This window comes from Mauremys reevesii, linkage group 16 (genome assembly GCF_016161935.1).
Source record: "Mauremys reevesii isolate NIE-2019 linkage group 16, ASM1616193v1, whole genome shotgun sequence".
NCBI lineage: Eukaryota > Metazoa > Chordata > Testudines > Geoemydidae > Mauremys > Mauremys reevesii.
Window position 1 is genome coordinate 44304235 of NC_052638.1, and position 15604 is coordinate 44319838.

General features: G+C 43.2%; 1 protein-coding gene across 10 annotated transcripts in view; it reads left to right on the forward strand.

Moving 5' to 3' along the window:
* ADAT1 (adenosine deaminase tRNA specific 1) overlaps positions 1–10720 on the forward strand; it is a 49041-nt gene extending 38321 nt beyond the window's left edge. For 9 of the 10 annotated variants that reach the window (XM_039503671.1, XM_039503677.1, XM_039503673.1 and 6 more), the window contains 2 exons: positions 6232–6318; positions 10114–10720. In XM_039503671.1, the coding sequence (XP_039359605.1) occupies positions 6232–6318; positions 10114–10246 (220 nt within the window). In that variant the 3' untranslated portion in view covers positions 10247–10720. The remainder of the gene's footprint in view (positions 1–6231; positions 6319–10113) is intronic. The other variant, XM_039503675.1, reaches the window with a different exon arrangement.
* The last annotated feature ends 4884 nt before the right edge of the window (positions 10721–15604 follow it).

Sequence of the window (15604 nt, forward strand, 5' to 3'; positions counted from 1 at the left end):
CCAGAATCTTTTGTTGATGATGTAGACTAAATTGTCATTCTCTGCCTAGCAGAAGGCAGTGGCCTCCATCCTGGTTATTGGGTAGGAGATGAGCCTGTTATTTGATAGAATTGTCACATGTGGCCATCCCCTTTTTGGTGAGGATTGTTCCAGTGTTTCCTTTATTGTTGGAGTAATTGATTTCTTTGGTTGCACTTGTTTGAGATGTGTGTTTTCCCTTACAGGCTGCAAATCTTATTTCTGCCTGCTTTGTGTGAAGTGTAATCACTTTATTGGAAGCTGGAACACTTGTGGTTTATTTCTATCACTTCTGTCTTACTTTTTCCCATGACATTTGCTCTTCTGTGGTCATTAACATGTCAAAAATGGAAGCTGACCTCTGTCCTCAAGGCTGTACTTTTTAGACGAGATTGCTCTTTTGTCCTGTCCTGACCAGTTTGGAATGAAAAATTTCCTATGGTATTATCATAGAATCACTGGACTGGAAGGGACCTCGAGAAGTCATCTCGTCCAGCCCCCTGCACTCAAGGCAAGACTAAGTATTATCTAGACCATCTCTGACAGGTGTTTGTCCAACCTGCTCTTAAAAATCCCCAATGATGGAGATCCCACAGCCTCCCTGGGCAATTTATTTCAGTGCATAACCACTCTCACAGTTAGGAAGTTTTTCCTAATGTCCAACCTAAACTGCCCTTGCTGCAATTTACACCCATTGCTTCTTGTCCTATCCTCAGAGGTTAAGAACAAGAATTTTTCTCCCTCTCTTTGTAACAACCTTTTATGTACTTGAAAACTGTTATCGTGTCCCCTCTCAGTCTTCTCTTCTTCAGACTAAACAAACCCAGTTTTTTTCAATCTTCCCTCATAGGTCATGTTTTCTAGACCTTTAATCATTCTTGTTGCTTTTCTCTGGACTTTCTCCAATTTGTCCACATCTTTCCTGAAATGTGGCACTGAGAACTGGACACAATACTCCAGTTGAGGCCTAATCAGTGTGGAGTAGAGTGAAAGAATTACTTCTCTTGTCTTGCTTAGAGTACTCCTGCTAACACATCCCAGAATTATGTTTGGTTATTTTGCAATAGCGTTACACTGTTGATTCATATTTAGCTTGTGATCCACTATGACCCCCAGATCTCTTTCTGCAGTACTCCTACCTAGGCAGTCATTTCCCATTTTGTATGTGTGCAACTAATTGTTCCTTTCTAAGTGGAATACTTTGCATTTGTGCTTATTAAATTTATGCTATTTACTTCAGACCATTTCTCCAGTTTGTCCAGATCATTTTGAATTTTAATCCTATCCTCCAAAGCACTTGCAACCCCTCCCAGTTTGGTATCATCTGCAAACTTTATAAGTGTACTATCTATGCCATTATCTAAATCATTGATGAAGATATTGAACAGAATTGGACCCAGAACCGATCCCTGCGGGACCCTACTCAATATGCCCTTCCAGCATGTCTGTGAACCACTGGTGATTACTCTCTGGGAATGATTTTCCAACCAGTTATGCACCCACCTTATAGTAGCTGAATCTAGGTTGTATTTCCCTTGTTTGTTTATGAGAAGGTCATGTGAGCCAGTATCAAAAGCCTTACTAAAGTCAAGATATACCACATCTACCACTTCACCCCTATCTACAAGGCTTGTTACCCTGTCAAAGAAAGCTATCAGGTTGGTTTGACACGGATACAGAAGTTAAACTGACTGGTCTGTAATTCCCTGGGTTGGCCTTATTTCCCTTTTTATAGATAGGCACTATATTTGCCCTTTTCCAGTCTTCTGGAATGTCTCCCATCTTCCATGACTTTTGAAAGATAATTGCTAGTGGCTCAGATATCTCCTCAGTCAGCTCCTTGAGAATTCTAGGATGCATTTCATTAGGCCTTGGTGATGTGAAGACATCTAACTTGTCCAAGTAATTTTTTACTTGTTCTTTCCCTATTTTAGACTCTGATCCTACCTCATTTTCACTGGCATTCACTATGTTAGATGCCCAATCACCACCACCCTTCTTGGTGAAAACCGAAACAAGTCATTAAGCACCTCTGCCATTTCCATATTTTCTGTTATTGTCTTTCCCCCCTCATTGACTATCAGGCCTACTCTGTCCTTGGTCGTCTTCTTGATTCTAATGTATTTGTAGAATGTTTTCTTCTTTCCTTTTATGTCCCTAGCTAGTTTGATCTCGTTTTGTGCCTTGGCTTTTTAAATTTTGTTCCTACATACTTGTGTTGTTTATATTCATCCTTTGTAATTTGACCGAGTTTCCACTTTTTGTAGGACTCTTTTTGAGTTTTAGATCATTGAAGATCTCCTGGTTAAGCCAGGTAGGTCTCTTGCCAGACTTCCTGTCTTTCCTATGCAGTGTGATAGTTTGCTCTTGTGCCCTTAATAATGTCTCTTTGAAAAACTTTTGAAAAATTGCACTACTTTGGATGAGACTGCTGGTTTCTGTAATATGAATGTGTCTGGGGATCGACACATTGAAGATGCTGATAAATTGGGATGTGATAGCTCAGAACTGATGATGGGATATAGAGACTTTTGCCTGTGGGTTGCTGGTTCAATTCCAGTTCAGGTGAGTGATGACCAAAAGTTGCAGCTTGTTCAGTAGCCTGTTTGAAAGTAGACTCATAGACTTTAAGGTTAGAAGGGACCATTGTGATCATCTAGTCTGACCTCCTGTACAGTGCAGGCCACAGAACCTCACCCATGCCTGAAATAGACCTCTAACCGAGTTACTGCAGTCCTCAAATCATGGTTTAAAGTCTTCAAGTTATAGAGAATTCACCATTTACACTAGTTTAAACCTGCACATGACCTGTGACCCAGGCTGCAGAGGAAGCCAAAAAGCCCCCAGGGTCTCAGCCAATCTGACCTGGAGGAAAATTCCTTCCTGATCCCAAGTATGGTGATCAGTTAGACCCTGAGCATGTAGGCAAAACCCACCAGGCAGATAAATGGGAAAATAGTTGGCAGTCTTGGCCATGTTCTGGTACTGTAGTCAGGTGTTCACATCACCAGTCCATTAACTGGTGCCCTGTATGGCCTGTCTGTTTTCCCATGCGCTGGGAACTGAGCAGTAGTGAGTGAGGTGATGGGGAGGAGAATCCTAGATTTAGTCTTACGGAAGGAGAGTAGGAGAAAAATCTCCTTGACTTAGAACTGCTGTTTACCGTTATTAAAAGCCCACTGTACAATGTTTCCAGCTCCTCTCTAGGAACAGGAGGACCAAGAGCTTTATAACTTAAGTGTGGTATTTGGGAGAAAATTAATATAGATGATCCTATTTGATTTTTAAAGTATTTTTGTAAATTGTTTGTACATTTTGTACAAATTGTTTGTATGTACAGTGAGAGGAACCAGCCAGAGACACTAGCCCATGGGAGCAGAACCAGGAACCTTTTGGACCTATGGATCCTTAGATCTTTCTGCAATTTTCATTGGACTCTTCCTGCTCTGTGCTGATTGGCTGCTTGTTCCATCCCTCCCTCAGTCTCCTCACCTCATCTCACTCTACATCTGCCTCTTTGACCCTCTTCTCCCCTGCCCTGTCCCGCTCATTCCCCTTCCCTTTTCTTTCCCTTTAGCCAGGGCCGGCTCCAGACCCCAGCGCGCCAAGCGCGTGCTTGGGGCGGCGTGCCGCGGGAGGCGGCTCTGGTGGACCTCCCGCAGGCATGCCTGCAGAGGGTCCGCTTGTCCCGTGGCTCCGGTGGAGCATCTGCAGGCATGCCTGCGGGAGGTTCACCGGAGCCGTGGGACCGGCGACCGCCAGAGCGCCCCCCCGTGGCGTGCCGCCCTGCTTGGGGCGGCGGAATTCCTAGAGCCGCCCCTGCCTTTAGCTTAACTCCTCTTAAGTAGCCCCCCTATCTGCCTTCCTCCCTATTCCTCCCCAAAAGTGGAACTAGCATGCTGTTTGCTGTCATCACATTGCTCACTCTGCTGGTGTGTTCTATTCCTTCCCCCACCCTGTGTCTGTCTGGTCTAGTTACACTGTAAGTTCTTCAGGACAGGGACTGTCTGCTGCTCTGTATTTGTACAGCGCCTGGTCCTGTTCTTGGCAGGCCGTTAGGCACTGCCATAATAAACATGTTAAATAATAATACCTGCTCCTAGAACTGTGGATAAGTGCACTCTATATAATTGCAATAAAGTCAGACCAGAGAGGCCAGGAACTGCATGGACTATGGAGGTTGAATTAACCTCTCATCCTGAACGGGTGAGCTGATGGATGGTGTGAGGGAAGCTTACAAGACTGTGCTCCATACTATATCTATTCTGTGGCTACGTAGGACTCTCTTCATTTGCACTCATATAACACATTTGAAAAAGAAATCCAGTGTTGATTGACCTGCGAAGGGGTGTATACCCTTTTCTTTCTTTGTGACTAAAGTGCAAACGTTTATTTTCTAACGTAAAGGCTTAGTTTGTTACATTAAAAATTCATGTCTTGTCTACTGTTTTTCCTGGAAGACTTTATGGATGACTATTACTACTAAAATTATATAATTGGCTCTTTATGGCATTTAGGATTATGACATAGCAGATACCAAGGAAGTGAAACCTGATTAACTGAAGGAGGAAGCAGTTTTATACAGTCTTTTTTTTTTTTTTTGGCTTTTGTTAATAAAAATTAACCAAACCACTAAACAGAATAAAATATTTTTGTTAAAGTCAATATTCTAAGCATTCATTTAAGGCTGAAGGTATTCCCCATTCTACTTTCTTGGGTTCTCCAAAAAGTCTTCTGGCAAAAACAGGGAAGAGAAGACTTGATATTCCTGCTATTTCTAAGGTTGAATAATTGTCAGGAAAAAACCTATTTAACAAACTCCACCTTCTAGGCCTTCCTTATAAATCATCATTTTCAAATGGCACTCACTTTCCTTATTTACTGATGGGCCTTTTGATGTCACATTACTATACTGTCCGAGTGCCTCGCAGCCAGTAACGAGTGGGTCTGCCTGGCACCCTGTGAAGCAGGGCAGGATTTTTATCCCCTTCCCCTTTGCCCCCATCTGTCTTATTGAGGGTTTTTATTCATGATAAATAATGTCATTGTTGGCAGATCTGTCAAAGTCTTGTGGGTTGTTCTCTTGTTCGATGTTTGGTGCTGAGCCCCTCGTGTCTGAGATGGATGTGGGCTGGCAGGGGCACAGTCTCGTGCACAGGATGCTGTGGGGATATTGAAATGTCCCCTCTGCAGTCTGACATAGTACTGGCTAGGATAGCTTTACAGCTTGCTTCTTGGACAATGTAGCTCTTTATCACTTCAAGTTAAGGGAAAGGAGAGTGGGGAGCTCGGATGGAGCAGCAGAAGTTAAATCATTACGGATCCCTTTACGTCGTTCAAGAAATTAACAAAGGGTCTTTGTCTAGGCTGTGCTATCGTGAATTGTAAAAGTAAGCATACCATTCCAGATTCCCATGCCACTGCTGAACGCAGACAGAAAGAGAGAGGCCAGAAAATGCTCCTGATACAAAATTCTGATTCGCTTTTCTATAGTATCCCACTGCTGTCTTTGTCAGGGTACACTAGCCTACGGCTGTTCTAAGGTGATTGTATGAATGCTTACCTCTCCCTTTTGGCTTTCCATGACCCTTCCTTTCTCATTATTTCACTCCTTTCACTTCTCTAGCAAACTCATTATTTGAAAATTTAAAACTATAATTAGAAAACCAGTTCTAAATTATCTCAGAAACCTACAGAACTGTTAATTGTAGTTGTATTTTATCTTTATGGCCTCTGTCTAAATATTTATAAAATTACCACCATTTTGTGTTTGAACATGGAATAACTTTGTAAACGCCCTAAAAAAATTCATACCAGGTAGTGTTTATAACTAACCAGACTTTTCCAGTAAGTGAAGTTAGTTACTGTCACCTCCACAAGGCGTAGAATGGAAGCAGGGAACCATTTTCTCCAACATATCAACCTCATCTGCAAAACTCTTAAAGGTTTTACAAACAAACAAAAGCACATTTGTTTAAAAGTTCCTTTCTTGTGGCATCCTCTTCTTCTCCCTGAGAGCAATTCTAGATGTACAAGACTCTGGGAGGTGGCTAGTCATTTGTAAGATTGACCTAGGCAAAGCGTTTATAATTGAGGGAAGGAGCAAATTATCAATCATTGCTGTAGGCCTAATGACACAGGTGTCCACAGCAAACCCGTGGTTTTATTTATCCTACAGCTGATGATTTGAATTCAGTTTCCTCTTCCTATTAGGTCCCGGATCTGTAAGGTGGAACTTTTCCATGTATTCCAAAGGCTGATGGCTAATATTTCACAAGAGAATCTGCCAGAATCTCTCAGGTGAGGAATTACTCTTTCTGATTGGTTATAAGGAGAATCTCAACAGATCCCAAGAGTGGCTTTGATGAAACCAGAGGTTGCCAATATAATGAAATTTTATTTCTGCTGGGATCAGCATTAAAATTTGACTTTTTAAGGCTACAACATTTGGATATTGGCAAATGCAGTATGTGCTTTCTTACATCTGCTACCCAGTTGGAGTTAGCAGTAATGGTACTTCTTGTATTCAAGTGAGGCCATGATATGAAAAAGTTTTTGGGGGACTTGCTAGTTCAGGTGAGCAAGGATGAGAAACAGGCGGGTTAAAATCCAGCCAGTGTTGGCACAGACAGAAACCAGTAGTGATAATTAGCTACTGTTTGGAATCTGTGAAATGATTAGGTGGGTCTCAGTGCATTTCCTAGTGCACAGGTGTCCACATCACAAAAACCACTGTTGTAGCTGTTACTAATTGCCAGTAAAAGCACTAGTGCCAGCAGAGAGAAGTCAAGGGTTAAAAGCTCTCCCTTCAGGTCACAGCGAAGGCCCATGGAGTGTGTGGCCGGTATGAACAGCTTGCATATCTGCTTTGTGTATAGAGACTTTTACTAAAAGCAGAAGCTCTTCCCTAGTGGGAATTTCATTATGTTACTAAAGAAAGCAATGCATAAGTTTTTAGGCCAGAAGGGACCATTCTGATCATCTAGTCTGCCCTGCATATAATACCACAGGCCGTAGAACTCTGTCCACCACTGCTGCATCAAACCTATAACTTCTGGTTGAACTCTAGATCATATATGTTAGAAAGAGGCCTCTCATCATGATTTCAAGATTCCAAGTGATGATGAATCTACCACATCCATTATTAATCTGTTCCAAAGGTTAAATATCCCAACTGTTTGGAAAAAAAAAAGTCTTTTTTCCAGTTAGGATTTTTCAGCTTCCCCCTATTGGATTTCATTTATGCTTTTGTCAGAAGGCTTAAAGATTCCTGAGAAATCTTCTCCCCATGTAGATATTCCAGACTGTGATCAAGTTGACCCATAACCTTCTATTTGATGAGCTGAGCAGATCGAAATCTTTAAATCTCTTCCTGGGATTTTTTTTTAGACCTTGAATCATTTTTGTTCCTCCTCTGAGCCCTCTCTAGTTTTTCAACATCTTTTTGAAATGTGGACATGAAAAGTGGAAAAATTATTTGAGTAGAGAGAGGCAGTACCATCTCCCGACTTCTGCTGGATATGTACGTTTTAAACATCCAAGGATTTGCCCTTTTAGCCACAGCATTGCGTGGGGAGCTCTACTTCAGTTGTTTGTCCAACATGACTTCATAACTGGGATGGTAGGAGCTGGGTTCGTGTGGTGCATTGAGGGCATGCTGCTGTGTGATTGGAAGGCTGGCTATGTGGTGCTTACATAACACTCTTTCACCTCAAACCTTTTCAGGATTCCTGTGGTTTTGTAATTTCCTGTGGCATTTTTGTCCTTTGTCATTTTCTGTTTCTGGACTTCTCCTTGTGGCACAGTTCAACAGACACACAGATACGAGTGTCTCTGATACAGGCTATGCAAGCTTAGTGTGTACAGCAGGGGGACCTAGCTCTCCACTCAGCCTGCCCTGCTGCTTTCCTGCTACCGACCAAAACACTATAGCAGGTAACTTCAAACCACTATTCCCCCTCCACTTCCCCTTCACGCCATCCTTCACAACATAGTCTCTTCCTTTGCTCTGGGCTCTGACTCAGAGTGGACTTTTTCTATTGATTTCCAAGCTGTCAAACCGTCCCTCCTCACTCTCATTTGTTTACTGCCTTTCTCACCGATTCCATCTGTCTGCCTCACCAACTCCTTTTCTTCTGCGTTCAAGTGCATTCTGTTATCCCCTACCTCACGCTCCCTAGACTCCACTTTCTTACAGCCATCAGTCCATCTTCTCTTCCTCCTCCTCACTTTGCCTCCTAAGTTCCTGCCTTCATTTCTCTGATTCTCTTCTTGATCCCTTGCAATCTGCCCCCTTTACTCCATTGACACATCTTTTTCCAAAGTCACCAACTGCCTCCTCTGGGCCAAGTCCATGGGTCCCTTGTCTGTTCCCAGGTCTTTCTACTACTTATGATGATTGATCAGTCCGTCCTCCCTACCAGCATCTACTTCTTGGTCTTTGGGACTCCATGCCATCCTGGTTCACGTATCTCTTCAGCTGTACTCTCCTTTCTCTTCCCCTCTCCGCCTCTTGCCTGGGGGATCTGTATGCACACTGTATTTAATTGCAACACATCTCTTGTGGAGAGCTTGTTTGCTCCAGGGACTCTGATTACTAATTCCTTTAAATTGCAGGGCATGAGGCCTTGGGGATATGGCAGCATAGGTATCTTTCATCATGGCTGGCGGGCTTAGTCCTTTGGCTTGCATGTAAACTTTCAGTTAAACACAAGCACAAATGCAAGAGGAGGGAGAAGCTTAGCTGAAGTTTACAAGCGTAGTACCCCTGCACTCTCACACTGTCACTTCTTTCCAGAGTATTGTTCCCCCATTCTGTAGGTATGGCCTGCATTTTTTGTCCCTAGATTCATGACCTTGCATTTTGTTTGAATGGGTCCGTTTTACCAAGCAGATGAGATCATTCTGTATGACTATTCTGTCTTCATCATTATTTATTGCTTCAGCAGTCTATCACCTGTACTAGCAATGATTTTATATTTTCTTCCAGAGCATTGATAAAGATATTAGATACACAGGCCCAGAACCAGATCCCTGGGGTAGTCTATTGGATGCACCCCAATTTGAGGGCAATTCCCTATTAACAATTACGTTTTGAAGGTCTGTCAGCCAGTTTTGAATCCACTTATGTACATTGCATTTATTTAGTATAGTTCTAATTTTTTAAGCAGAATGTCCTTGTGGTACAGTGACCAACTAGATTTGTGATCTCAAGTATGGATGAAGACTTGAAAGTAAAGTTTGAAACTGAATTATGGATCAAAGGTGTGGCTTTTGTGTTGTGGAGAAGAGTAGGTGTTGAATACATGCACGTGCCAATGTGTCAGATTTTTTCAGAGGTTTGCCTGGGGCTGTAGGAGAATAGATCATCTCTTTTCTTGCCTGCTGATCATGTGAGCGTTTCTCATATAACACTGATTTACATAAACAATGAGGAGTCCTTGTGGCACCTTAGAGATTAAAACATTTGGGCATAAGCTTTTGTTGGCTAAAACCCAGTTCATCAGATGCATGGAGTGAAAAATACAGTAGGCACGTATATATATTACAGCACATGAAAAGATGGGAGTTGCCTTACCAAATGGGGGGTCAGTGCTAACGAGGTCAGTTCAATCAGAGTGGATGTGGCCCATTCCCAACAGTTGGCAAGAAGGTGTGAGTATCAACAGAGGGAAAATTACCTTGTTTTGTAATTTACAAAATGCTTTTTCCCAAGATGAGTGCTTTACAGAATTACAGATTATATCCAAGGATCCCCTTCCTGCCCTCTGAAATGCAGCCGTCACAGTGGTACCACCACCAATAGTATCCTTAGGGAGAAGGATATAATTAGCCAATAGAGGCCTAGTCTGTCTGCTAGGTCCAGGGGTCTGAGGTAGGATGGCAGTAGGCCTTTTCATCTCTTTCCATTTATTCCCACAAAACTCTTGCAGATTAGTATTTATATGCCTGCCTGTTTGCCAAGTGTGGCAGGAAGAGAAGTCAGTGCAATGCAGACTGGCCTCTCACAGGGTTGGGTATTTGTTCGAAAAGGAAAGGTAACCTCCTGTTAATAAGAAAACTGAAATCTCTCCATTGTTGTGCATTTCCTATCAGGGAGAAGAAGTTGGAGACCTACTGGGAGTACAAGGAAGCTGCAGCAAACTATCAAGAAGCTTGGAAAGTGCTGCGTAGCCAGGCCCTAGGAGCCTGGGTCAAGAATACCAAGGATTACCTGCAGTTTACATAAAATGGCAGCTGTGTGAGCCCAGCATTGATGGAGCCTTCAGACACAGAGTGGGAGATGTTACTTTAGAATGTGGGCCAAATTCTGGCTGTCACTTGAAGGCAGCACCTTGTCTCTAAGGCCCAGCTGTTTAGAGAGATTTGAGTCATTGCAATGACTCACTGACTTAGGCGACTAAATCCCATTTTCCAAGGGAGCATGGGATTTAGGCTGAGCACAGCAACACCTCAACACCTTTAAAAATCTGAGCCTGAGCTCTGAGGGAGGGGGATAGAAAAGGGAACTTGTTATGGCTGCTTGTTTATGTCATTCTTTATGAAATATAAATTAGACCCCAGTGGGCTTGGGTAGTCACTTCTGAGCTGCATGTACCATGGCATATGTCAAGGCTGAATCCTCATTCTTGCACTTCAAGTGCAGAAGGTGGGGGCCCGCAAGGATTTTAAAAATTAATACTTGCCACTCCAGGCTTGTATTACACCCCCAAGGTTACAGCTTTTCTCTGACCTTGGCTTGGTAAACGCTGTCACCACCCAAATTAAAAAAAACCCTTGATCCAGGAAGGAGCACTTGGGAATTCCTGCCTGTGAGGTACTCTCAAGCCCTTTCACTCCCCCTCTGGGGAAGAGCTGAGGAAAAAAAAAAAAGGAAATTAGCTGTTGCCACCAGCTAATTAAACAGCATATGCACAAACCTCTTAGGACACCAAAGATCCAATTCTGTTCTTAAAAAAGGTAAATTTTATTAAAAACAAAAAAGAAAAAAATACATCTGGAACTTAAGCTTGTGCTAGATTTTAAAGGAGCACTTCCAAAAATTAAGCACCCAAAATAGCTTTCTTGAGAGTTCAGCTTAAAAGTTACTAGCAAACAAATGCATTTGCAGTTAGCATAGAGAAGATCCCCAAGCTTTACAAAAAAAAGGAAATAACCCTAATCACATCTTTGTAGACATTTTCTGATCTACTTACATATTTGGGTGGTTTCAAATAAGTAATTATAGGTATGATCTGATGATTGCTCATACCTGGCTTAAAGCAGTTTATAGCATTGCAACTGTATGTCTCCTCTCTCCGGAGAACAACCACAGACAACAAAGGGGAGTCTTGTTTGAATTTTTAAAAGTTCTAGCCATCCCATTGGCTCTTTTGGTCAGGTGGCCACTCCTTTCTTTTTACCTATGGACTTTTTAACTCTTTACAGGTAAAGCAAGTAGAGAACAGCTACTCAGAGGGATTTTATAGCTAGCTGGCTGGTTGGGTGTCCATAAAAGGGAGCTTACTTCCCCCCCCCCCCGCTTCATTCATCACAGCATGAGAGATGGGGAACTCCTGTTCCATCTGCTACAAACTCTGATCTCTTTGACAAGGGAGATGAAAGTAGGAAGGGGTGACATGCCAGCCTTTCCTTCTGCTGCGGAAGAGATAAAGCACCCAAACCTGTTGGTTTGGCACTATCTGTTCTCTCATACGTCCAAGCCAAGACCAAGACCAATCCCAGAGGACCAAGGTATCTAGTCAGCCTACTGATGAGAGATAATTTGATGAGTTGGGTAAAAATGGGGCTTTTAATCATTCATTTTATTTTCTTTATATCCAGACCATTCCATAAAAGCCTCTGCATTTTACAGTGGGGAAGGTTTTTTAAAAAAATCTGAATCAGAGAGCAGAAAGGATGCCACATTTCAATTAAAAATGATTTTCAGTGAGATAAGACACTAAGAAGTCTAAGCCAACAGATACATGAGAGAAATACTAACACTGAGACACCCAAGCCTTTTATTAACCATTCCTCCTTGGGAAAATAGATCTTGATTGTATCAGTAAGGGCCTCATGTTACAATGTTACCATTTGGCTTATGCCATGTGTTAACTGAGCCTGGCAGAAGCTGGAGAGGTTTCTGGTAGCAGTATACCGTCCCTGACAGGCTTTGTTTTAATATATGGGTCTAAGCAAAATATTACTAGATGCCATCAGCATGGCAGAACAGTCTAAGACTGGTGGAAAATGGCTTAGTCAAACTAGAAGTGTTGTGTGGTCCACCCAGATTCTTCCATCTGGGGAGTTGACAGTTCACATGGACATATTTTCTTCCTTAAGCCTGAGGCTGAGATTATATAATCACTCAAGAGGCACTGTTCTCTCAGACGTCCGTCCTGCTGTAGCCTACATTTTACAAAAACATTGAGCAGAGCGATGGCAGCTGTATCCTGCTCTAATGCATAGGAGGGAGAAATGGAGCTAAGCCTATTGCCTTCCTTGACAATCCTTTTGGTTCATACAGTGGCTAAATTATGGTTTCCTGTAGGAAGCGATAAAGATGGAGGAGGAGACAGCCTGAGTCTAATCTGTCTCCTCCCATACCTTTCATAGCCAGCATCAACATCCCAGCCCCTCTTTAAAGAACTGAGCCAGTGTAGGGGTAAAGAAGCTGATATCTAGAACTTGTGTAAGGAACCAGCAGCTGGAGGTCAAGCCAGATCCCAGTATATTTTGGGGTTGGGGTGAACTGCAGGAATGTGAAGCATCTAGGAAGAGGGTATGGTTGCTTGAGATGGAGAAGCAGCAGGTCTTAGTGCACTATAATATACAAATATAAAAATGAACCAGTATATTTTCAAACTCATTACCTCCTCCCTTTCCTAAAGTCTTGTGACTTACCCTGTAGCCAGCGTAAACCAGATCTTCTGAATGTGCTTGTTTCCCCCTTTGTTATTCATAAACAAGGTCTCCAGTGAACCTGCAAACCAGACTGGAATGTTTCCATTTCCTCTCCAGCTGTAATGTTAGAACAAGTTGTATAAGGCTAGTTATACTGCAGTCTAGCTTTTAGATCAGCATTTGGGAGATGTAGGGTTTTTTAACTCTTTCCTAAGCTTTCAGCCTGGCTATTCACAGGGCGATTGGCTCTGGGATGTTTCCCTGTGCCTTTGTACAATGAGCTAGTGTGCCTGCTTCTACTAAGGTGTGGCAGGGGGAGCCAGCAGCTTTGAGGCTTCTGCTCAGTGTCATTAACCTCACTTTTGGGATGGGGACAATGAGAGAGTCAGACATGCTGCAGCCTAGATGAGTTGTTAGTGAACCCATGCCAGAGGGCAAGAATTAAAACACCAAACAAAACAGCACTTGAAAGGCTCCATGGCTGAGCTTCTGAAGCCTTATACACAATGTTTGCAGTGTTGTTGCAGGAATGTTGGTCCCAGGATATTAGAGACAAGGGGGATGAGGGCATATCTTTTATTAGACCAACTTCTGTTGGTGAAAGAGGAACTTGGAAGCTCATTTCTTTCACCAACAGAAGTTGGTCTAATAAAAGATATACCCTCATATCCCTTGTCACTCAATTTAATGGCATTTCTCTCTTTCATGAGAAAAAAAGGTTGAACATCATATCCGATCAGCTGCAAAATTTTAGGTAATTGTTGAGGCTGGGGGATAGATCCCTACTGATTTTGGTGAAAAAGGGGAGGGGGACAGAGTCTCGTGGCATCTGGTTAACAGCTATCAGCTCAACGCTTCTCTGTAATTAGCTATAGCTCACAGAACCAGTTAAGAGAACCATGACGACATTACCCCATAACAGCACCCTCAGTACTGTCTATCCTGCCAAAACAGTTTAAAATGTTGACATCCTGAAACAGAAAGGAAAGAATGGAGAATAAGTGGGGGGAGGAATGGAATGTGTGCACACAGAGCCCTTGGCATGTTGGGGAATTGGGGGGTGCATACAACCTCAGCAGGGCATAGGGAACCCAGGGAAGGGGGTGTATACAGTGCATGTAACATGAGACGGGACAACCCCTGCTGGCAGGGGAGAATGGGGGAAGTAGGGAATAGAGGCACGCACAGTTCCTGGCATGGGAGACCCTGGCAAAGGGGCAAACAGGGTGGAGAGAAGAGCCCCAGGCATGAGCGGGGATGGGGGTTGCAGTAAGTCTCTGAAAAAGTTCTTATTTTACACCCTTTCTGCATTCTCCAGTGCATAAGCTGAGCTGCCACTGCCAATACTGAAGGGTTAAAAGAGGGAATGGGGTGGGGGAAGGAGTCATGTGGGAGTCAAACATCCTGGCTCAGTCATTTTTTTTCCATTCTGTAAGTGAGAATGGTTCTATCAAAAGCAGGGATGTGCAGTAAGAAAAATCACTTGCTCTGGTGTGCTGCCAACCTACATGTATCCACCTCTTGATACAATATAAAGGGACCTTTATGGAGCCGTGCCTCATTCCTTTGCTGCAGTATTTCTTGTGCAGTTCTTTCCTCATGACTCCGGGCTGCTGAGTCTAGACTGGCCAGTAATCTATGAGCTAATGTTAGAAGAAATAAAGTCATCACTTGTTTTTCAGATATTCATGAAGGAAATTCCAACATCATTTCAGCCTGTCATGTTATTGTGGTTAAAGCTTGTTCCTGTCAAGGTTTGGGTAGCTGTGCCTGTGTATTAATAGGGTGTACATAAAATTTTCAGGGAGGGCTAAGTGATAAACCAGTGAATCATGTTTCTGAATTATATAATCATCTGCGTCAATTTATGTCCTAACTAGCCAGAGCCTAGTTTTGCCTATGGACAAATGGTGCAGTGTTTCAGTTTAAAGGATACAAAGCTCCTTTGTAATGGTAAAGGATACAAAAAAGCAGCTAATTGTATTTCCTTCCTTCCAAGTTTTGATAACAAGGGCCAGAAAGTCCCTCCAGGCAGAGCCTTGCTATGCCAAGTTTCTGCCCAAAACAAACACAGATGAGTGTTAACTCATGAAAAAAGAAGGTTCACAGTGGAAATGATGACAGGACCTTAACTGCTGCAGCACTGAACTAATGAAAGGCTTATTAAGAGCACTTTTTCAGATGCAGGGAGCACATGCTACACCAGGGGTTGGCAACCTTTCACAAGTGCTGTGCCGAGTCTTCATTTATTCATTTTAATTTAAGGTTTTGCGTGCCGGTAATACATTTTAATGTTTTTAGAAGGTCTCTCTCTATAAGTTTATATATTGTATAACTAAACTAGTGTTGTATTGTAAAATAAACAAGGTTTTCAAAATGTTTAAGAAGCTTCATTTAAAATTAACTTAAAATGTTCTTACACTGCTGGCCCGCTCAGCCCACTGCTGGTCTGGGGTTCTGTTCACCTAGGCTGGTAGTGGACTGAGCAGGGCCTGTGGCCAGGACCCTGGCTGGCAAGGGTCCGGCAGCCAGAACCCCTGACTGGCAGCAGGCTGTGCGGGGCTGGCGGCTAGGACCCCAGACCGGCAGCGGGCTGAGCAGCTCAGCCCACTGCCGCTCAGGGGTTCCATCCGCCAGCTCCTGCCAGCCAGGATCCCGGCTGCCAGACCCGGTCAGCCCTCTGCTGGTCTGGGGTCCTGGC